This window comes from Lontra canadensis, unplaced genomic scaffold (genome assembly GCF_010015895.1).
Source record: "Lontra canadensis isolate GAN:19392208 unplaced genomic scaffold, GSC_riverotter_1.0 scaffold95, whole genome shotgun sequence".
Classification (NCBI taxonomy): domain Eukaryota; kingdom Metazoa; phylum Chordata; class Mammalia; order Carnivora; family Mustelidae; genus Lontra; species Lontra canadensis.
In genome coordinates this window covers 6,142,869-6,168,272 of record NW_022631089.1, presented here as the reverse complement: position 1 = coordinate 6,168,272, position 25,404 = coordinate 6,142,869, and the positions used below count along the sequence as shown (strand labels likewise).

Sequence of the window (25,404 nt, the reverse complement as noted above, 5' to 3'; positions counted from 1 at the left end):
TTTTTTTTACCAATTCATTTTAATCCTTCTATTGGTTCTTCTTTATGCATCTTATTAATTTTCTTTGTATGTCTTTCTCAGTCAATTTCTCCTCCTGTGATTTGGAATGTATACTGGATACATCTATCCTTTTACTGGTTATCCTTGTAATTTTATCACACAAATTAATTTAACAAGACCTGAAAGTTCACTGATAGCTTTATCTCCCTTCTTCTCCTTTGAACAATACAGAAAAGATTAAACACCTGAACTCCACAAATACCTGGTTCAACTTATTTCACAATTCTGTCCAGGAGTTAAGCTCTGAAGCCCCTTTTCTACAAAACAAGTTAGACACTGTTTTATTGTATACTTTCTTTACATTTAGTTTCATAGTAGATATGAAATTTGTCTCTCAATTCTTTCTTTCTGAAGAAAAAAAAATGTTGCTTCTTTAAATATATTCTTTAAAGTAGGGGTCAGCAAAATACACTTGCGACTTGGCCAGCAGTTTTTGTAAATATTTGGATTGGACATAGCCACACCCTGTCACTGACATACCACTTACGATTGCTTTTATACTGTTACTGCAGAGCTGAGTAATTTTTAACATCTGGTTTGCAAGTATTTACCACCTGGCCCACTAAACGGTTAGCCAATCCCTGCTTTGGGAGTTCATGAAAAACAATCCTTTGCCCTTAAAGATTTCCCCAACTTTCTCACAAGACAGCCATGTTTTAAAATAGCTTGTATTGTAGTGGGAATGATCTTTGAGTCTATACTGTATTGTGAGAAAATTCTCACAAGTAGGTTCTTATAAAAGGCTGATCAACACATAGATCTTTATTTCTTAAATACTTTTGTATAATGTGGCAGTTCTTATACACTATATATATTTCTGGGTAACTTATGCATGGGTGTTTTAGGATCCAAAGGTAAACAATTTATCATTGAACAACCATGTAAGGTCCTGAGCAGTCACTCAAATAAGTTTGTTGACCGGACAATCAAGAATATCATCAAAAATACAGTGAGTATGACATTTTATTACTTTCAGAAATGATTTTTAAAAATCTGTTTATTATTGTTTCTTAGAAAGGCAGTAACATGGTAAGAAATCTAAAGTCTTGTGTCTCAGTTTCCTCTTCTGTAAAATGGGCAAAATAACACCCACTTTACGGTAATATTATAAGAATTAAGTGCCAGGCACACAGTAAAACCTATATAAATGTAGCAATTATTAATAATATTAGCAATATTACTAACTTATATTATTTCCATTACTATATCATTGGTGAAATGCCCCACACAATTATTTATCCAGCAACAATTCAAGCAAGAGCCACTTTTTAGCTTGCATTGATTATATATGCTTCTATCAAGCATATGGAGGAGGGTCAATTCTCAGGGTTCCTATGAGAATACAAATATTTTCCATTCAGAGATGTTGGAATATGACTGTACACTGACTCGATACGAAATTCCTCCAAAGCATACATCTAATACAGCTGGATTACTTGGCAGGGAAGGTACAGAGGTGAATTAAATATGGAGACAAGGTATACTCTTATTCTCTAGTCTAGTTATTTACCATTAAAAATTATATATTTATATTTTCATATATACAGTGTTTTTAATACTTCTAAAACTAATATACTTAATGAGATTTTATTCTGATAAAGAGTTTAGTTTCCTACAGTATTTCCCCCCAAGGTATTGTTTGCTTTTAAAATTAAACATTTTTTTTTAAAGATTTTATTTATTTATTTGACAGAGAGGGAAAGAGCACAAGTAAGCAGAGAGGCGGGGTGGGGTGGGGTGGGGGAAAGGCAGGCTCCCCACTGAGCAGGGAGCCCGATGCGGGACTCAATCCCAGGACCCTGAGATCATGACCTGAGCCAAAGGCAGAGGCTTAACTCACTGAGCCACCCAGGCACCCGAAATTAAACATTTTTGATAAATTAACTTAAAAAAAAATGTGCCCAATGACACAATTCAGTTTTTTTTTTCCCTCAAAAGCAAAATTTAAAAAATCTATGTGTGTATCACCTCCTTCCAAAAAGCTTAGTGGTCTATATTCCAAACATACTTTTTCTTGTCAAAAATATTTGTCTTATTTTATAAGAGAAAAATTATAGTATAAAAATGAGAATATAAAACACAAGTGGACTTCCACAGACGCTGACTTTTTAATCATACTGCAACTCCATTTCTGACTCTTAGCCCATTTAAATAATTTTGTCTACCCAACTCAACATTTTCAACATATGATAATATTCTATATATATTGTTAACTTTGAAAATGACTGGAGAGCTTATTATATGAAAAAACATTGAGAAGTTTATAAATGTCTTCTTGTTCAGAGTTATATTTCTTTAAACATTAATGAATATTTAAACTATGCAAACCAGCGATCTCTTCAGTTTTCACTAAACTCAGAAAGTTTTTCTTCTTACTTAAGTATTTAATTTTTATCTCAGATCCCTAAAATAAGATTAGACAAACTGAATTTAAATCTGCATGCTTTCCAGAGGGATGGGTATCAGGTACTATGAAAACACAGGCTAATTCTCTCAGAGTAAACAACATGCAAGAGTCCAACACATTCCCATTAAATGCTTTTTTAGCAGGTTACTCAATTTTGAGAAGACTCAATGTCAAACATACTAAATGACTGCTTTCTAGAAATTCCTGATGACCACATTTTGGGAAGAAATGGAAAATATTTTAACTAAGAAAACCTTAAATATGTATTCCTGTACATATTCCTATACTGAAACACGGAAGAATCATTTTTCTTATAATTAACACCAGTCACAACAGTCTTTAAGAATATAAAACATATGTGACCTATTTGCCCATTTTCCATTAAGATTTTCTTTTGTAACTAAATACAAAATTTCCCCTACAGACAAAAACAAACAAACAAAAAAAACCCACCCAGAAACAATGGACGATAACTACCTTGTGGAAAATGGTTATTCTTAGAAATCCCTATTTCCAACAGTATAAGTAGATGCTTTAGAGAGGAATCTAGAATGACAGTAAAAATTTAATTACACTCTCTGGTATTACCAAATTCAATGAAAAAATGCTGTCAATGAGAACAGGAAAGCATGATATACTATATACTGGCACAAACAATTCATCATCTTAACATTCAATATAAGGTAAATACTGGTTGAACTTTTCATGTCCATGAAACTTAGGAAAATGGGAAACTGAAACTATCCTTTGAGAATGTCCCCCAAGAATGTGCAGGTGCTGATGACTAAACTATTTCAGCTTCAAGGTGCTCTTTTTGGTAAAATCAGTTTCAGATGAAACAGCAAATTACCTATAAGCCTATCAGAGACTTAACATTATTGAACCTATATAATTACGCAATGGTTTGTTGGTGATTTTGTCACACATTTTGCAACATTTTCAAATAAATGAGATAGTTCAACCTATTCTACAACTTCTTTAATAGAAGAAGTATGGAATATTCACAATTATAGTTTCCCAAGGTATAACTGGATTTTCCATTAAATGTGTTTTCTTCCTTTGTGCTCTGAAGTAGTATAAAAATACTGTTTTCCCACAATTGTGAGGCTTAAAGAAAGGCACAGCTAGGCACAAGAAGGTAGTCATGAAGTGTAGTGCTTAAAGGGAGGATTAGCGATAGGATAGTTTTGTTTGTTTTTGAGCTACTGCTAATTATCTTTTCAAGGAAAATATCCAGCTAAAGGCCTACAATTTCCGTGTAAACCTGGAAATGTTTAAGACATAACATTACAAGTTGGCTTAAGTAAACAGTGTGTGCTCTCTCTCTTGTTCAGAATGTAGAAGACCAGTATATCTGATGTACAAAGAGGATGCCATTTTATTCATTTTTGTTTGTAGTCTCCTACTTTAATGTTGTCTTTTCAATTACATGGATTAATATACTTATTATTATGTATTAGTTTATTTCTTTTCCCTCCACTGCCTATCAACAGTTGACCTTATCATTTTATTAGGACAATCTAGTCTTTACCTTTTGCTATTATTATTTCAGTGAACAAAATATTTAAAAAGTAAAAGGAAAGTATAAATTACCAGTCATTTAATCATATAGAACCTGTCATCAGATGTACTTGTAACCCAACTGAGTAAGGCATAGTAAGAATAAATCCTATCAGCAAAGAGAAAATTTAAGTCAATTAGTCTAGCTGCGTTTCACTGTGAAAAGTCTAAAAAGTAAAGATTAGAAGAACCTATCAAAATTACTTTCAAGGTTGTAAACCCCAAATATTCAGCACCTGGAATAGCTCTAATTCCTTAAAAAAATCAGATGCTAAAGGATATAAAGAAAACATCCTACAGCTAAAATATTTGTTTTGTTCTAGGTTTGGAGCTTTATACCTCCCAGTATGATCTCAGAAAACAATACTGACACTAAAGACATTTTTTTACGCTGTAAACTCACAAAAACAAGCAAGGAGAGAAAATATTTCCTATAATAATTACAGAAGTGGGCTCAACATCCTACCATGGGACTTTTACATGCTTTTCATTGGTCTGATAACACCATGAGTCAATCTACAAGATTTAAGGAGCACACAGGGAAAAGCGTAGTGCTTTGAAGCTCCTATTGGTCAGCTAGTTAGTCCACACAATGGTCATCAGGAATGACATTTAAAGTTGACAAGCATCAAATTTGTGTGACTTAAATAATCAGTTTTGTTCTGGTTGTCCTCTTTACCAAGAAAATTTTATACTAAAAATATCCCCTCATTGGATGAGTTCATTTTTGTATGGCAAATCACTACTTTAGTCTCAATATTCAGTAAAAGAACAAATTGTATTTGATCAATCCATGCAGCAAGATTAAATGAGTTATAACTGATTTTATATTTGTTCACTATACAGTGTATTTCAACTGCATGAACCAAAAATTAACTTAAAGTCTTCAAGTAGCATGAATGATGGATCTTTAACAGGATGAAACATAACCTGAGCAAAACTGTAGAAATAATCTAAAGACAGAGCTATTGATGAAACACAGCTATTTATCTAGTTCAAAGTGTCTATGTGGAAGCATAAAATAAAAAAGGGACACAATACTTAAAATATTGATCCTGTTATAATGACATGGTGAAGGTAAAAATTACTTCTATTCTTTGGGGATAGCTAACTTGTTTTGAGGATGCATGTGCATTATGTGATTTGATCTTCAATATGGAACATCCCCAAGGAACACATGGTGTTATTAAAAGAAAACAGGCTCAGTAGGGTTAAGTAACTTGCCCATGGTTCTAACACCCCACGTGCTCTGATGCCAGAGCCCGCACTCTCAGCCATGGCCATCTTCCCAAAAGTAAGGCAGATGGCAAAATACCACTGTCAAAATTAAGCAGCCAGGGTTAGGCTTCCTGTAGGCCAAGTTCATAAATCACTTTAGATCTGAAGAAATGAGAGTGAATTCTTCCTCTGTGATTGTCATTACACAATTCAGCCATTACATAGTTCTATGCAGGGAAGGAAGTTTAGGGAGAAACTGTTTCGACTTTAGGGACAAGAAAAACTGCAATGTTCAGCACATACACCCAAACCCAGTGCATGAAAAAGAAAATATCTAACAGAGGCTACCCCACCTTTTGTGTATGCGTTAGTAATCGCTTTTAAGGCAGGATTGCTTTTCTCACTCTGAAACTCTTAACCTGAAAGTGGGGTGCCCAGATATGCAGGGTCTAAGAAAAAGACAAAGAAGGATGTCCATTGATCTTTTTTGCTACTTCACAATCCCTACAGAAAATGTTCATGTGAGCAGAAAAGGAACTACATGAAGCAAAAAAAAAGTCTGACTTCTTTAAGTGTAATCACACCAATTCTGTATGGGAATATATGAAATAGTAAACTCAGATGGTCATCACAGTGCTTACATATGTCTAATTAAAACAGAAAATTGACAGAAAGAGATCTGCAAATAAAGAGAACATACTGGTGGCTGTCAGAGGGGCGAGGGCTGGGAGCACAGGCAAAATGGGTGAAGGAGAGTGGGAGATACAGGCTTCCAGTTATGGAACGAACAAATCATGAGGATGAAAGATACAGTATCGAGAATATAGTCAATGATGCTGTGTCATGATAGATGGTAGCTACACTTGTGGTAAGCATAGCATAATGTATAGAGATGCTGAATCACTACATTGTACACATGAAATCAATGTAACATTGTGTATCAATTATAGTTCAAATACACAGAAAAATTACATATTCTTAAGTATAGTTTGGTAGGAAAATTGTTTTCAAACATGTTATCTATAAGGGAACAAATAACAAAGGAGAGCCAAGAGAGGAAGCATTCAGAAGTATTTCTCTAGGATGAGGTCGTTAAGCAAAATAAACAAGGTATCAGTAGAAATTTGCTTAAGGAGTTAAGAGTGTTGTTGCACTGTGCTAATAATTCTGGCTAAAGAAAGAGAACAGCAAAAGAATTTTCAGTGATGGAAAAGGAAAGCATCACCAAGATAAGAAACAGAAATGTTAAAGAAGAGACCACAAGCTTCAGGTGTGAGTAAAGGCACTTTGAGCAAAGTTCTCTAATATAAATATGAGTGAGAAGTGGGGCCAAGACAAACATTATGCTTCAAGACCACAGGGCCCAACGAGACACATGAAAATTAGGTCTAAATTCAAAGAACCAAGGTGAACATGCTAGAGCTGTTAGGTAGGGTGGGGAGAGGGATGGAGGGTCCTAGTAAAGCCAATGAGAATTCCATAATGGGCTCAATTCATCCTATAGAAGCCCACACCTCTGTGAGTAATGGGTACATTGGTAATTGTATGTAACAATGAGTCTAAAACCAATTACAAGTGGAAAATGATGATTATCGTTGCACAACACTACACAACAGAAGGCATGAACTTCACCCGATGAAGCCTGATGCCTGGGAGGACACCAACATAGTCAGCCTACAGTGTGGGGTCAAGTATTCCCACCTAGTATCTCCAATTTGAATTCTACGGTGCCCATGAGTCCTACAGGAAACAACAATCTATTACAGGAAGATGCTGACTCTCTACCCCTAACCTTAACCCTCATCCCCAGCCTAGGGGTGCATTAATAGTCCTCTAATTTTAAAAGAGAACATTTTATGCTGTGAAATAGAACCAGACCGACAAACATTCTGTACCATGAACCCATCAATGTAGACAGAAAGTTATTCTATTAAGGAATGAGGATATAAAGTAGGTCTTGTGCTGATTCCCCCTAGTAAATTACCAAAAAAGCCCTTAAAAATCACATTTTATCAATTCTTCCAAACTCTCTGAGCAATAGTCTACCTGGAAATATTTTCTAAAGTACAGGCTTTGGAGTCGGGCAGGCTTCCATTCAAATCCTAGCCCCTACCAATTCTGGAGCCTTCTGAAAAGACATTCAGATTCTTTACTGCCAGCCCCCGCAGCCCCCATTACTGCATGAGTGACACTCTGTACCTCACAAGAACACTGGGGAGACAAAGCTGGATGATGCACATAAAGCATCTAGCATGGATTCTAGCAAGAAACAGGCACTCGATCAGTGGCAGTTGTTTTTGGGTTTGTCTTGTTGAAGACAGTAATAAAAATAAAGCTAAATAAGAGGAAAATTGAAACTTATTCCCTATTTCTTGGAAATTGATCAGTAGTCCTAAATAGAAACCATCTACCTAGAGTAGATTGTTAACACAACAACAAATTAATTGCCGGATGAGAATCTCCAGCTAGAAAAGAGGTGAGGTAAGCTGCGGTCACAATGAGCAGGGCTCCTCGGAGGAAGCTACATGATCGTGGCACTTTTGCCTCTTGGTCTACATGGCTTGAGGCAGCAGTCTAGAACAGATGTTCCTTCTTTAGCTATTGTGTAGGAACTCTCAGAAAGGAAAGGAAAACAATAAATATATAAAAGAACCTGAACAGCTAAATATAAACAATGTAGTTAAAAGATCTTAGTAACACTGGTAAGAGCTTACATGCATTGGTGAAAGGTATCGCAAAGGGCTTTAAATAAAAATGAGCCAGACTTTGTTTAAGAGTAAATTCTGGGGCAATTCTAAAATATAAATATTTTTGGATAAATTATTCACAAACCAATCACTATTAAAAATAAATTTGGAAAAAAAATAAAAGTGGCCACATCTTTTTATTTTGGGGAGGTATTAAGTTTCAGGTTAGTTCTGTTAGTCATTTAAATGTAATTCCCATGTTTAATAGGAATTAATAGAGTTCAGCATGTATGGCATAGCAACTGGTGCAAGACTCCCTGGATTAGCCCCTCAGCTCCGTCAGTTGCTGGCAAGTCACAACCTCTATAAGCCTTAGTTTTTTCATCTGTAAAATGAGAATAATACCGATATGGATACCACATCTAGTAATTGTTAGGGTTAAATGAATGAATAGGGCACCTGGCACTTGGCTAGCATCATATGCTATTAAAGCCTGGCCCCCACTGTAGATCAGACTCTTGCTCAACAAATTTACCCATCTGCTGAGTAATGGATAAATGCCATGAATTACAATAGAGAAACAAAGGTAAGCAAGATAGACACACATCTAACTAGATGAAGCAAAGTCTGAGCAGAGAGCAGAAGGGTGAGTATAGTAACTCTGCCAGGCAAAATATGGACAGAATGCTCCAGGCATAGGAAACCATAAATAGAATGATCTGAACTTGGGAGAAAACATTCCATGGAAAACTGCCATAGTTGGTGGGGGGGAGTGGGGGAGGTATGGAATGAGGACAGTGGCTCCAGCTCCATGTACATAATACAAAATGGACCTCCACTTTATTGGTAAAATTTGCTCATTCATGACCAAGAGTATTCCTAAATACCAGTGGATGAAGTAACAATATAAATGTATCTTACCAGTATTTTCTTAAAAAGGAAATTTTTTTTTTTTTTTGCTTATTGTATTGATAATGCCTTTTCAGAACAGACCTAACACATTAAAGTACTACATCTGTTGCTAAAATTTGCACACTGATTCAGTGAAGTTAACTGGATTTTCAAAGCTGAATAGTGTGGAATTAAATAGCAACATAAGGGATCAGAAGAATTTGAGAAAACAAACCATTTGTCAAAAATTTTTGGCCAATATTGACACTGTCATCTTTTTAAACATACACTGTCTAAAATTCAAGCAGTATAACTATATTTACCAGAAAGGAAGAAACAATAAAATGTGTGTGCCAAATTCACCACCTTGATATAACCACTTCCTTCCAGTCTTTTTTTATTTTTATGCAAAAGAAACTTTCCTCTCCAAATTTTTCATTTAAATAAAATATATTTGGGGCACCTGGGTGGCTCAGTTGGTTAAGCAACTGCCTTCAGCTCAAGTCATGATCCTAGGGTCTTGGGATCGAGCCCTGTGTCAGGCTCCTTACTCAGCAGGGAGCCTGCTTCTCCCTCTCCCTCTGCCTGCTACTCCACCTGCTTGTGCTCTCTCTCTGTCAAATAAGTAAATAAAATTTAAAAAATAAAATAAAACATATTTTTTATATTTAGCTCTAATGAGGTTAATTCAGTACAATGTGCATATGTGTGTGTGACAGCATCTACTTCTAGGAACCATGTGAACTCTGAAATAAAGTATTGTTCTTACTCTATTATCCTCCTCTTTTGAATGCTTCTCCACTCAACTCAACACTTTCACTCTCTGCCTATCATTTAGTAACACAATGACCAAGTTACCCCCAGAATGCCCAAAGCCCTTTAATCCTGCCAGATCTTAGAAAAATTTGGAATTAGACTTGATTCAAATGCCAATCTAAATGCTTAAAAGCAGTACACCCTTGGTTTCATTAGAAAACCCTTTGTATGCCAGTGATCTTATCTGTAAAACAGAATATAAGCTATAAAACATGAGAAGGACCACTACATAACATTTAATTGTACAGGCTTTTGGAGGAAGCCTGTACAGGGTGAGTTCAAATCCTTGTTCTACCATTTTATAGCTACATGACATTAAGCCAGATATGTTCCATCTCTGTGCCACAGAGGGATGGTAACAGTGAAAGGGGGACAACTATTATGAAGATTGACTGAGATAACATATATAAGGCATTTGGAAGAATATCTGGTTCACAGAACACTCAATATATGATAGATGTTATTATTCCACATATCTATTTTATATTTTTATGCATAATTGTGTCAAGGGTCCCTAAGACCACCCTCTGGTTTGATAATTTGTTGGAAGGACTCAGAACCTAAAAAGCTCTTGTACTCATGGTTACAGTTTATTACAGTGAAAGGGCACAGATTAAAATCACCATTGACTTCTCCCAGAGGAGTTACATTATTCTAGCAATGACATGTGACAATCTATAGGAAGTACAACCAAGAAAGGGAACTCTCCCATGTCTTGGCATCAAGAGTTTTTATTGGGAAGGTCAGTCACGTAGGCATGGACTTTCTTTCTTTTTGTTTTTTTTTTAAGATTTTATTTATTTATTTGACAGAGAGAGACACAGCGAGAGAGTAGGAGTGGGAGAGGGAGAAGCAGGCTTCCCGCCGAGGAGGGACCCTGATGTAGAGCTCGATCCCAGGACCCTGGGATCATGACCTGAGAAGAAGGCAGATGCTTAACGACTAAGCCACCCAGGTGTCCCCATAAAACACATTTCTAGCAAAAACTATCTATAGGCTGGTCCAAGGCCCCAGGCTGATATGCAAGATCTATAAAGAACTTCTCAAACTCAACACACGCAAAACAGATAATCACATCAAAAAATGGGCAGAAGACATGAACAGACACTTCTCCAAAGAAGACATACAAATGGCTAACAGACACAGGAAAAAAATGTTCATCATCATTAGCCATCAGGGAGATTCAAATCAAAACCTCATTGAGATACCACCTTATACCAGTTAGAATGGCCAAAATTAACAAGACAGTAAACAACATGTGTTGGAGAGGATGTGGAGAAAGGGAAACCCTCTTAAATTGTTGTGGGAATACAAGTTGGTGCAGCCACTTTGGAAATCAGTATGGAGATTCCTTAAGAAATTAAAAATAGAGCTTCCCAATGACCGTGTAATTGCACTACTGGGTATTTACCCCAAAGATACTGATGTAGTGAAAAGAAGGGCCACCTGTACCCCAATGTTCATAGCAGCAATGGCCAAAGTCACCAAACTGAAAGAACCAAGATGGTGAAAGAACTGTCCCTTCAACGGATGAATGGATAAAGAAGATATGGTCCATATATACAATGGAGTATTATGCCTCCATCAGAAAGGATGAATATGCAACTTTTATATCAACATGGATGGGACTGGATGAGATTATGCTGAGTGAAATAAGTCAAGCAGAGAGAGTCAAGTATCATATGGTTTCACTTACTTGTGGAGCATAAGGAATAACACGGAGGACATGGGGAGATGGAGAGAAGGGGGTTGGGGGAAATCAGAGGGGGAGATGAACCATGAGAGACTGTGGACTCTGAGAAACAATCTGAGGGTTTTGGAGGGGATAGGGTGGGAGGTTGGGTGAGCCTGGTGGTGGCTATTAAGGAGGGCACGGATTGCATGGAGCACTGGGTGTGGTGCATAAGCAATGAATAGTGGCACACCGAAAAGAAGTAAAATAAAATAAAATAAAATGGAAAAAAAAAAAAAAACACAAAACAAAACAATATATAGGTTGGTCCAAGGCCCCAGGCATCCAAAAACATCTGATCTGTGGGAGACAGGGTATTCTAAGGGCTTACAGGTGACCTCCCAGGTGCCAGGGGAGGGTGAGTACTTTCTTTGAAATACACAGGGTTGGAATACCTCAAGCCTACTAAATTAATCCTTCACCACGCACTAATTTATTTAACAACTACCATGTGCAAGGAGATGCAATAAATATTTAATATATAGTAGCTGGTTTAATAAACACTTTTATGAGAAAGGAATTAATATTTCTATTTACAAATATGGAAAGTAAGGTTACATCAGTTCACAGTCACATAATTAGTGTGGAATCCAAGCCTAGCTTTCTTAGACTGCAAAGCCTTTGCTACTTCCACTAAAGCCATGTTGCCTCGTAAGATATAAAAGTGAAATATACTGTATAATATTTCACACATATAGAGACATAATAAATATACTTATCAATTGAATCCAATTTTTCTACTTCTGGTAGTGAAAAACTAAAGAATCATTTTGAATTTGTAGAGGGAAAAAACTAAAGCTATGGGCAAACGTGTATTTATTGTAGACGAGTTTTCCCTTAAAATACTGAGTTTTGATTAAAGGACTATTTCACCATAACCAAGTGCAATACATTCAACAATAAATTTTTCCTAGGAGTAAAAAGAAACGCTTCTTTAAAATTCAAGTTTTCTTTACCCTTCAAGAAACTTTTTAATCCCCACAAACATTTGCTGAAATAGAGAAATGACTTACCCATCTATTAAGAATAACATAATTTTTTATTGCAGAAATGTATCACCAGTTTCCCCGGGGAGGCAACAATGCTTTCTCACTTTAATATGTGCGTGGTTTTTTTTTTCCTCATCTAATCAGCTAATACTTTTCAAAAGATCTTTTTAATGCCTAAATGAAAGGATTCCACATCAAAGACCTGACCTCCCTATTAAAGTATCTAAAGGAAACCCTAGGAATGTAAAATCCATTCAGAGGCAAATCACAGGTAGCTTATTGTACAATGCATTAAGAAAAGAAAAGGAAAAAAAAGAAAAAGAGCTTCATATGAGCTTCATGGAATTTGGTGAAATTACACCACAAAAATACAAATTGATCTTAAGTATAAAGAAACAAATTCATAGCCAAAAGCATATTACAAAAGTGCTCTATAATTGGCCAGGAGGGGAGTCTTTATGAAAAACTTCAGAATTTGTCACATTTTCAATCAAAATTTCCAATTACAGCTTAATGTTGGGAAGGCCAAAAAGAGAACAAACTTCCTATTTTTCAATAGTATTAAAATCAGAAATTTTTAAAGCTAACTTTCAACATAGGGAAAGGTAGGTTTTTACTTCAGACAAGAGTGGACTAAAGTAATGAAATTAAAGTAATAATTGACGCGATGGTATAGACAAGACACCTTTTTAGAAAACAAATTGAAAATTTTAACATACCATGAATGTGGTTCTGAAGTTATTTAAGTCATTAAAAAAGTCTTCCACGGACATCTTCTTCACATCGATGGCATAGTATCCCATCAGACTCTGGTAAAACTTCTCCATCTTTTCATGTAACTTTAAAAGCTTCTCGTATTGTTCTTTTGCAGTGATAACAAAGCTGTATGTTATAGTTAAGGGATTCAGAAATTTACAAAGTAACGTTTAAGGACAAATCTGTGAGTCCAGTGTTTGAACTGTTAGGCACTATTACACATCTCCGAAATGCCAGAAGTACCTCTAACAGGTCACTGTTCTAACAACTCAATCCATCCTGTGCAGCAGTGAAATCCTAACTTCAATCTCATAACTTTGTCAAAATTATCAGAAAATTTAAGTATTTAATATTTTTCTTTTACACCTGAGTTCCAGGAAATTCTACTTCCAACTTATGTATCTATGTTATTCAGATCATGCAGTATGATTTAAAGTAGAGCTCGGTAGCTGAAATGGAGTAATTTCAACAATACTGAAATCAACCACATGGGCACTGAACACAGAGGTTAAACAAAACAACTGGGGTCAATTTCAGACTCCTGCACCTGGTGGTAAGTGGCTGTGGGCAAGTGCCTCAATCTCCCTGTGCTACCATTTCCTCATCTATAAAATGGGAATGAGAACACTACTCATTTTACAGGGCTGTTCCAAGGAGTAATGAGTTAATAATGCAAAGTTCTTTGAGAGATGAATAGCACTTTGTAGTAAATGTAAACACTTAGCTTTTTTATTGCCCACTTACTCATTTTAAGCTTTAAGTTTCTAAAATCAATCCAAAAAGAAATTAAGAGTTACATTAAGAACTTCAAATGTATGTAACTTCATGTTTTAACTTTCCTTTGGAAAATTGGTACATACCTTATTCTATGCATTACATGATTTAAAATTATGATCTGGCACATATACCTGCACATATAGAAATGTTCTTCTCTCACTTATTTATGACAACACAGCTCAAAGCACACTGATTTTTAGAAGGCTAACAGTGAATGTAATGATAGCATTAGAAAACATTTTTTAAACAAACCATAGCATTTCCTTTGTGGTGTGACAGATCACTAATACAGTTAGATATACCATACCTCATTCTGAAAAGATGACTCTGTTAAGAGTATCATTCATATTGCTCTATGGCTCCTTGGGACATTTAAAGATATGGAACATATAGAATTAAGCTTATGAAAGCCATTTTGTTGTCTTTAATGTAAAAAAAATATAGTATTTTTTTTTTTTACAAGTCAGCAGTAAAAACAACTAGATTAAGACCAAGAAAACAAAATTGAACATGGAATGTTTATAACCTAAAGGAAAGATTTTCCACAATTTTAAAAGATAGGACTCCTCTGATCAAGTATTCCCCAGTGGAAGATAAAATAAGGAAACTGATTCAAGCTCTTCACTTTGAGTAAGAGACAGCACTGGTTCCGGATGGGTAGTGATATCCAAGGTGCACAGAAAATTTCTGACACTTAGAACCCAAGCTCCCCAAAAGGAAAGGCATCCCAGGCAATCACAGCTCACTTATACCCATGTCTAGTGTCAGACCACAGATTACCTACTACCCTTCTAATGCTGGTTCTTTCTTCTTCTTTCCCACGCCATACTCTGCTCTTCTTACTTTGATATATAGTATTTTAGGGAAAAATGAATAAATTAGAATGTAGGAAGTCTGGATTCTAATGCAAAGTTGATATTTTTTAACAACCTTAAGAAAATCTTTAGATCTTCCTGTGGCTCAGTTTATATTCATCTGAATAGCAAAATGCCTCCTTATATTTTCTAGAATCTAGATCAGAATAGTAGCAGCAGTTGACGAATTTATGTGCAGTATCAGTTTTTAATGCTTGGATGAGTAACAAAAGATTTTGTATAATTACTCAAATCACAAAATCGTAAGAAATTGTAACAATACAGTCACACGTGACGGATTTCCAATCACTTTGTCGTAGGAAATATCCATATTCATGAAATATTATAAAGTGAATTTATGTAAATTTTAAAACATTTGAAACACATTCAGGAACTAACATTAAATGGACCATATGGTGATTCATTTGTAACATGAAATAATCATTCCGTCATTTATATAGTAAGGTCAGAAATCAGCATTAGTTTATTTATTCAATCTATAACTCTCACCTAAAATTATTTATGTCTCAGACACAGGCTATATCCATATGGATTATTTATATATTCTCAACTCTTGTCTAAAAGAGAAACTGTTTTCTGCCTTTGCTTGTCCAAACCTATCATTCAAAGCTTCCTTCAATTCTTCCTCTTTTGCAAAGCCTTTTTCTCTCATCTCTACGGCAGTAAGTTCGTTCCATTGAACACACAGCATTTGTAATCCATTGTATTTTGCTAGAACAGAGTTGAGTTGTTCCTGTTAGTCCAACTCCCTACTAGGGCTTGGGTCCTACCACATTTCTAGAGGACAGTCACCTCTGACAATCAGTCCTGTCTGTAGATGCTGTGTTCCACTTTCTTGACTGCATTAAGTCTACTCATCTGTCAAAACACTGGTGCCAATTATTCATTTTCCGCTAGTGTGCCATCACTCTTAAACTTTGGTGGCAAGGGTAACAGGCCTCCTCAGAAGCGTGATGAAAGCTATGGAACTTCCATTCAAAAAATTTCATATCTACACATTCACACACATACAATTTGGATGTAATGCTAAGGTCCAACAGAGTCCCTGAAAATAGGTGTGTTGGACAACACGCTAAGTATACTACTTTAGGGGGTGTTGCTAATTGCATGGTCCTAAAGCTACTCCTTTCTTCCCCCTCATTGCATGGTAAGGCTTTGCATTTTAATAATAGACACTTCACAAATATTAGTCATTTTATCCTAATACCGGGGAATATGCCCATTCTCAAGAATCAGTTTGGGGACATCTGGGTGGCTCAGTTGTTGGGTGTCTGCCTTCAGCTCAGGTCATGGTCCCAGGGTCCTGGGATCGAGCCCTGCATCAGGCTCCCTGCTTCTCCTTCTCTGTCTGCTGCTACCAACCACCTCCCCAACCCAACTGCTTCTGTGATTTCTCAAATAAATATTTTTTTTTAAAAAAAGAATCAATTTGGTCAACAGATTAAAGTCAAGCTGTGAAGTATTACCCAGTAATACTTCTTAAGATTTTCAGATAGTAATCACAAGTCAATAAAACATCAGAAATATGCTTGAGCATTTTTTTTTTTTTGAGAGCGAGCGAGAGAGAAAGTGTAGAGGGGAGTGAGAGAAGGAGAAAGTTTTTAAAAAAATTTTTTTCATTTATTTGAGGGGGGATACAGGCACAGAGGGAGAGGGACAGAGAAACTGAAGCAGACTCCCCACTGAGTGGACAGCCCGACACAGGACTCCATCTCATGACCCTGAGATCCTCATCTCATGACCCTGAGATCAGACCTGAGCTGAAAGCAAGAGTCAGGTGCTTAACCAACTATGCCAAGGTGCCCCAAGAAAGACAATCTTCCACAGGCTGCACACCCAGCACAGAGCATGACATAGGAATCAATCTCACAAGAGATCAGATCGTGACCTGAGCCAAAATCGAGTCAGTTTCTTAACTGACTGAGCTACCAGGCGCCTGCCAGAATGTTCTTAATAAAAATATTGCAATTCTATATAAACTAAAAAGATATGATGGGAAAGAAAACCAAGAGCCAAAATCATGGGAATGACATGGTCTTGTTTTAACAGCTAGAGAGCTTTCTAAGTTAATTTTCTTATCATTGTTATCTATGAAACAATTTGCTCCCAAAGGAATGAAGTGGAGCTTTGAATAACTGGAATTACCCACAAGAATGGTAAAATTGTGACTGAACAGAAACAACTTGGGAAAATGTCAAATTAATTTTCAGTTTAAAAGGATTGTTTGGTAGGTCAGAATAAACGGTTACCTTAATGAGGTGCTCCACATCATTGCTGATGGGCTATTCTCTCACTGAGCGACAAAGAAACCACCCGGCACAAATACATTCCACATTCAGTCTCCTGTCCTGCCCTGATTATTGTGCTTTCCCCCACAAGGATAGCTATCACTTCCATGGACACATCTTACAAGGACCAGCTTTAGTCGGTCCTCTACGGCTAATACCTTTCATAGATCTTAAGTAGTCAGGATCCAGCTGGCCGGGCAGCCAGCCAGCCGTTCAGTAAGTATTCACTAAGCTCCACTGCATCTCACTCTTCTGGGCAATAGAGAAAACACTAGTTAACGAGGTAAGCAGAATCCCTGCTTTCATGACACATACCTTCTGGAGAGTGGGGACAGAGGATAAAGAAGGAAATGCATGAATCGTCGGAGAGTGATAAATGTAATGATGAAAATAAAAGTGTGTGATATTATACAGAGAGAGAGAGGCTCTCTTTACGTTGGGCTGTCGGGGAACTCCTGGCTAAGGGGACATGGCCTGGAACAAATGGAGTGTTACAACAAAAGAGCCTCGAGCACCAAGTGCTGTAGCTGTAGCTGTACTTCCCTGATGCTTCAGGGAAGGAAAAGATCATTGCCGATTTGGATGAGGAGCAGGATATTTTAATACAAGCTTTAGAAGTTTGTTAAGAATGTTGAATTTAAGGGTGCCTGGGTGGCTCGGTTGTTAAGCGGCTGCCTTCGGCTCAGGTCATGATCCCAGGGTCCTGGGATCGAGCCCCACATGGGGTTCCCTGCTCAGCAGGAAGCCTGCTTCTCCCATTCCCGCTCCCCCTGCTTGTGTTCCCTCTCTCTCTGTGTCTCTCTCTGTCAAATAAATACATAAAATCTTAAAAAAAAAAAAAAAAAAAGAATTTCAATGGAAGATGAGGAAGGAAAGACAAGGAAGTTAAGAAGGAAGGGAGGGAGGGAGGGAGGGGAAATTCAAGAGAAAAATCTTCTATTACAAATCACCCAATTACCCAAACTCCCACTCTTGCAAATGGACATGTATTATACGAGTTTATATTTCACAGATCCCATTCCTCTATTTTACTTTCTAACTGCCGTTCAATCACATAGAAAGGTACTGAATTCCTTTACCTAAAAGATGCTGTGTTTTACACAGTGTGGAATACAGCTATAAGATCTAAGTCTTTCAAGGAATTTATTGGAATAGTTTTAGCATCTGTGTAATAATTTCAAAAGTGCCTAACACATTGCTATATAGGAGAACAAGGAAAAAAAGTATGAAAATAAAGTAAGATTGCAGTGAAAAATTTAAAGACTATAACATGAGAAAAAGCCAAGTGATTATAAGTGTGACAAATACAAACATATATAAATGTCTGGCAAAATGACTTTTTCTAAGAGACTCCGGAGATGGGGTAGGAAGAGAAGAAAAAGTAAATTCCGAGCAAGGAGAAACTCAAGGGCAATGCTTTAGGATCTATTTGTTATTTTCCTTAAAAGAAGTATTCTAGAATCTAAAGTTCAAAAGAAACGAACAGGCACCACATGACACCAATCTTGGCATTTTTCCTAATTTTCTCACATAGAAGAGCTAAGTGTGGATACTTCACATGTAATAGTTTGCATGTAACTATGTTGGTAGCCCTGCCTCAAATTCATGTCCAAATTTTTCAAGCAAATATTTACAGTGTTAACGGTCAACTCCAATTGTATTTCTGACCCAGGCTTAGCAATTAGAAAGTAACATAAGTATTACTAAAAAGTCAATGTGAATATATGAAATAACTGTACATGCATTTTAAAAGGATGTACTAAATTCACATTTTTATACTCAGTAGTTATATAAATAAAAAGCAGTCACTAGAAGAATAAAATTATAATATACTGTAAGTGAATGCTAATAGTGAAATTTCATATAACAGATTCTATCATTATAATTTAAAACAATTCAATTAATGGATTATTTAAGTTACTAAGTCATGATTGTTTAAATATTTACTTGTAAAAATGCATCCCTAACAAGTTAAATAATACATAAATTCTTTCAGAATTGGTTGATGAACCAAACAATTAGACATGTGTTTCAACTAATAAGCACTAAAACTTAAGACAAAGTTTGAGCATTAAGAACCCAAACTTTACTTAAATACATTTTTATTCATTGTGCATTTTAGTTTCCGAATTCTTTCATTTTCTGAGATCTGATAAGAGGCTCACGATTTGCCATTTTAATAAGATCTATATAAATCCATTTAATATTCAAAATGTGACTTGTTGTCAGTCCTAATTAAAGTAAACAAAGCTTTGCAATGAATGAATTTAATTACTTCGAAACTAGTATGTCTAACCAAGATGAAAAGCAAACGAGTGCAATCTAATCTCAGCAAAGAATATTTATGATTATAAGCTTTGTCAATAGCAAAGTGCACCAACTGTTCATATATCTGACTTCCAAGAGATACATGAATGCTAATCAGTTCATTAGAGGCTTCTAGGTTGTGATATTTAGCGACAGGATGTAGTAGCTTTCTTGTCCATGGAGTATAATTGTACTCAGAATGAAAAATTGTTTCCAACAAAGCATCATCCTTCCTGTTTCTGATTTCCTGCTGGTTGCTTTTTATGAGCTGCATACCTTTCAAGAAGCCAACATCGTTCAGTTTCTTGTGTCATATGAATACAAGTATGGATAGGTACTGGGATCGTCTGCTGAGCGGGATTCTACCACCTTCACTCCAAGCTCAGGAATTTATCTTAGGTTATAGGTTCCAGAAACCGAAGCCTCCCAATTAGTACGCTCACAGTGTATTACCAGAAACTGCATGCAAGTAAACCCTTTTTTAAAATGTGTTCTCTCTATAGGGAACAATGAAAGTACTTCAATTAACAGTGCTTAATGATTAAAATAAACTGTCACATATAAATATTTTAACATGATAGAATGATGGGGGGGAGCTAAGAATGATGAAGCCAATGTAACTCTGCAATAACAAATCTAGTTTTAAAAAGCATACATTGCCAAATGAGAAGGTGCTGCGAAAGTATTTTTTTGATGGGTAAATACAGATTTTACCTTTAGTTTAAAAAAACAAAAACCAAACAAACAAAAAAACCCTTCGCAAATGTAGTGATAACAGTGCCCTATCTAACAAAACAAGAAACTGGATGGGTAGGAGAGATATGAAAGGAAACAAACACATTAGCCTGAATTGATTGTTGCTAGAGTACATTTTTATGATATTTCCCAAGAGAGACAGCAAAGAAAGCTAAAAATTGAACTAATTCACAATTAAGCTGAAAGCATATACAATAAAATCTACGACAAACCAAATAATAATTTTGTGATTTTCTAAATCTCAGGGGAGCAGATACGGGAAGAGGAAAAGTAGTTATCTGATTTCAAGTATCTCAGTTTAAAATATTAGGAATGTCTATTTATAAGAGCTCATTGGAAGTGGGTTATCCTTTCATATAAAATTCTGAGGTCCATATGGGATTTTAATAATGCATAGTAGTAATACTTTATTATAACACAAAAGATATCAGTCTCTAATCTCACAGAATGGTTTGCAAAGCAACTCAACATTCATTTCAGGAAATTAAAAAAAAAGTTTATTACTTCAATTACTCATTAGAGATTAAGCCACAAAGTTAGTGAAACCAAAGATAATCGAATTCAAAAGAAACCTTAAATTAAGGACACAAGTCTCATTTATACACACACACACACACACACACACACACACATTTTATTTTCGGTTTGGAGAAGACCTATACAAGTAGTGATCACGACAAATTCCATTTTCATTTTGGAACTAGGCAGTATTTCTAAAGGAAATATTAAAGTTTCTGGAACATGAGATAATGTTTTATAATAACCCATGAAATTAAGCTGACTAGTTATACCAGTTCACAAAGCCTTTGTTTCCTTCCTAAAACATTTCAGAATTATCTAAATCACATCATGAGTTAGATTCAAACTTCCTAAAACTCAGTTTTCACGTCCTTTCAATTTACAATGAACATCAGAAAGAGAGAGGGCAAATGAAAGGGAAAAGATGAGAGAAAATATCCAAATTGGTTAAAAAAAAGAATTGAAAGCACATTTCTGTATTATTCATGATAGGCAAACACACTGATAAATTTTCCCACAAGAAGGTGAAAGTTAAACTGCTATTTGGCACTATAGAATAACCACTGGTTATGCAAATATACCTACAACATTAAATAAATTGTAACTCTAGTAGACTAGTGACTTAAGTTATTTAGATATCAGAAGGATATGGACATCTTTGTCACAAACTTATCATGCAAGTCCTCAGGAGGGGGAAAGGTTTCCAAATCTTTCTCAAGCTGTTGAAGCTGCCTTCCCATCTGCTTCAAATTCTTTTCCAGCGTTTCTACAGAGACTAAAAGAGAGTATATTAAATGCCTTGAAAGGACAAAATTATAATATACAAAAGGTAAAACACTTGAACAACAAAAGATTTGTGAAAAACCTTACAATAATAAAATACATTTCAACTAAAGATAAATTTCACTAATTTTTTTTTAAATCTTTGTTTTCAAATGCAAAAATGAAGGAAATTTCCTACTTAAAAAAACATAAGATGAAATTTAGAAAATGAACAAACCATATTTAATAGAGTTTTACTTAAAATTAGAGCTCTTGACCTCCATAAACACTACAAAATAATCCATTCAGAAAAAGAGGAGCAAATATGAACTCTTAAACTTTAAGCCCATTTCAACATAATTTTAACATTTTTCAAAATCAGGATCTCTCGACAGGGAACAATGAGTATGTGGAAAAGACAGGGTAAAGTGTTCTATTGTCCAAGCTAATCTCTAATAGGAATGAAAAGGTAGCAGAAGCTACTTTAGCAACATGTAGAACAAATGTCACATTTTCTTTACTGGTACCTGAGCACAATGTGTGTTTATTATCTAAGAACAATTTTCCTTCCTTGACGGGGAGCTACTCTCACAGTGCACCTGAACAAATGGTACAGGGGGCGCTAAGGCCCTATTACAATGTACTGGTCACCAAGCAGGACAGTGAGTAATCACTGCCTAAAATCTATGCATAGTTTTAGATGACATCAAGGAAAAAAAATTAATGATATATAAGTGATATATTTATATCATTATATAGTGATACAAAATGATATATAAAGATATAGTGACCCAAACCAAGGTTGGGTGCTCAGATGAATTTTGGTTAAAACTTTTTTTCTTTTGCTTCCCATTACTGTGAACTATATGAAATAATGATGAAAAACGCATATAGTAATTCTAAGTATGCTACCATGTTTAGGCTTCCAATTAATCCTGAGGAATTGACACGAGTCAGGTTTCACCTGTAAGAACGGGAATATCTTTGAAAGCAACCTAAATGCCCAACAAAATGGGACTGAGTTAAAAAATACACATTTACAGCCTTGGTTCAATAAAATGGAATAGAAGGGAAGCATGAAAAAGAAAGTTGCATGAGAACATGGAGTTTTGTTTTTTAAACTAGCCGTATACAAAATAACATTTGTTATTCTAATATATTAATTAGCTATTCTAAACATATGAATTAGCTGTTAATAAAATCTTTACTTATTTTGTTGTAAAATCAATTAGCAGGCTAATTTGAAGAAACAATGTTGTTGTTGTTTTTAAATTCATTTGAAATAGAGAGAGAGAGGGTGTGCATGAGGAGGGGACAGGGGTAAGGGCAGAGAAGCAGACTCTCCGCTGAGCAGGGAGCCCCATCTTAGGACTCTGAGACCATGACCTGAGAGGAAAACAAGAGTCACCAACCGAACCACCTGGCGCCAATGTTCAATGAGGCCAATGAATGAACTCTTCTGAGAGCCACATACAGTACCTGTTTGTGCCGGGAGTAAGGATACTTCAACCTTTGCCTCCCACTCTAGTGAAGCCATTTTGAAGTTACAGTAGGTGCATATTTTCTCATTAGTTTTGTGCTACTCATGTTTCCCCTCTCTGTTAGCCTTACATTTAAGAGAAAAACACAAATAAAAGAGTACATAAAATATTTCTATCATGGCAGCATTTAGTGCATTAATTAATTCAATCTATTTAACTCAAGTAACCAAATCTTGCCGTACATTGCTCATGATGGTAACACACAGTTCCTATGCTATGCTCTTTCAATTTTATGTCTGTTTGTCAATTATTCACAAGCAAGACCTCTATTTAATTAGGCCTGGGGTGTTTCATTTACTCTTTTCATTTCCAATTTTTTTTTTTTTTTGCTTCTTTCAAAGTTCTGTATCTGCACTATAAGAAGAGATTCCCTTTGCTCTCCTAGTCTATTTGATCTCTTATCTAGTATTTCATTAGCATTTCCTCTATCATTTCTCAAGAAATCTTACAGGTGGTTCAGTCACTTTTATATTTCAACTGTGAAACTCCTCATTAGATAAACACAAGTTCAGGGGTGCCTGGGTGGCTCAGTGGGTTAAACGTCTGCCTTCGGCTCAGGTCATGATCTTAGGGTCCTGGGATCAAGCCCTGCATCAGCCTCTTTGCTCAGCAGGGAGCCCGCTTCTCCTCCACCCCTCTCTGCTTGCGTCTTTGCTTACTTGTGATCTCTATCAAATAAATAAAATCTTTAAAAAAAAAAAAATACAAGTTCAAAAGCGCCTAGGTGGCTCAGTGGGTTAAGCCTCTGCCTTCAGCTCAGGTCATGATCCCAGGGTCCTGGAATCGAGCCCCGCATCAGGCTCTCTGCTCAGCAGGGAGCCTGCTTCTCCCTCTCTTTCTGCCTGCTGCTCTGCCTACGTGTGCTCTCTGTCAAATAAAACCTTTAAAAAAAAAAAATACAAGTTCAAAAACACATAAAATCATTTTGAGTAAATATGTGCTCACAACAATTTATAAGCTGTACAGCCACTTTATGCTATAAATCAGGTTCAAAACAAGCTTATTAGTAGTAAAACAGTAGTAGTGACAGTTGTAATGGTATTAGTAGGGATAACAGCACCAGTGGCTAAAATACACTGAGTGTTCTGAGGTCCTGTCTTAAGCTTCTCCCATTAATTTTTTTAAAGATTTATTTATTTATGGGAGAGAGAGAAGGAGAGAGAAGGCAGAGGGAGAAGGAGAAGCGCACTCTCCCACTGAGGAAGGAGCCCAATAGGAGACTTGATCCAGGACCTTGGATCATGACCTGAGCTGAAGGCAGACATTTAACCAACTGAGCCACCCAGGCACCCCGGGATATTCCATTAATTTTTAAAATCCTCACGGGATGATCATGAAATAGACATTGCTATTACCCCATTTTACAGAGAACAAAACTAGAGTTGAGTAAGTGAAAGTCAAACAACTAAAAGTAGTGAGGTCAGAATTCAAACTCAGGCAATTAAATTTCAGACTTCATTTTTAACTGTTTTTCTCTACAGAGATTTTATTTTTACAACTGCTACCTATCTGCCAGTAACAGTGTTTAAATACACAGATGTGGCTTTCACACAATGACTGTCTTTTTGTATAATCTTGCCTCGTGCAATCACAAGTAATCCACATATGGCCAAACTCAGGGGACTAGATGTAAGCACTCTGGATGGATGGCTGGATGACAGATAGATATGCTACCATATTTTTTAAATGAACATTTCAACTTAATGTGTTCATATGCCATGGAACAAAGGCACGTACTTAAAATACCATTTGTCCACTAATCTAATTTACTACACATACATGTCATTTTGGGGAAATACCTACAGAAAAGATAAATAAAAGTCCAAGAGACTCCAATGTAACAAAAAACACCAGGCAAGGAAGGGAACATAGGGAACACACACTGAAAGGAAACACAGTTGGATTCTTTCTCTCCCCCCGCTTTTTTTTTCCTGACAACTAATATGTTTTAATAACTCTCCTATCAATTCTCTGATTTGTGGACACCAGGTGGGTAGTCTTCCACTTCAATTCTGACAGGAAGTACCTAGAGTTAATGCAGACCCCATGGAGTTTAAGGCCTCAGCCTCACCAGACTGCCCTCACTTCAGAAAACAATCCCACGACCTAGAGATCACCCATAACCCACACTTCTGATGGACTGGCTATAGAGTCAGGGGTTTCCATGCCCCTCCTCCCACTTATTTTCTGTCATTTAGTGTTTTACAGAACTCAGGAAAGCACTATACCTGTTATTACAGTTTTAATATAAAGGATGCAATTCAGGAACAGCCAAAGGGAAGGTATGCATACAGCAAAGAATGGGGGTAAGGAGGTAGTACAGTTTCCATGGCTTCTATGAATATACCCAGCGTCCCTGTTTCAGAGTTCTTACTGAAGCTTCACGACATGGGGACTACTGATCAAATCATTGGTCAGTGGTGACTCAACTCTATCACCAGCCCTGTTCCCCATCCCCTGGAG

At 36.2% G+C, this 25,404-nt stretch overlaps 1 protein-coding gene across 4 annotated transcripts in view; it reads right to left on the bottom strand.

Moving 5' to 3' along the window:
• DIAPH3 (diaphanous related formin 3) overlaps positions 1 to 25,404 on the bottom strand; it is a 501,032-nt gene that overhangs the window by 173,127 nt on the left and 302,501 nt on the right. For all 4 annotated transcript variants that reach the window (XM_032836998.1, XM_032836999.1, XM_032837000.1 and 1 more), the window contains 2 exons: positions 21,289 to 21,413; positions 13,080 to 13,244 (listed from right to left, as the gene is read on the bottom strand). In XM_032836998.1, the coding sequence (XP_032692889.1) occupies positions 13,080 to 13,244; positions 21,289 to 21,413 (290 nt within the window). The remainder of the gene's footprint in view (positions 1 to 13,079; positions 13,245 to 21,288; positions 21,414 to 25,404) is intronic.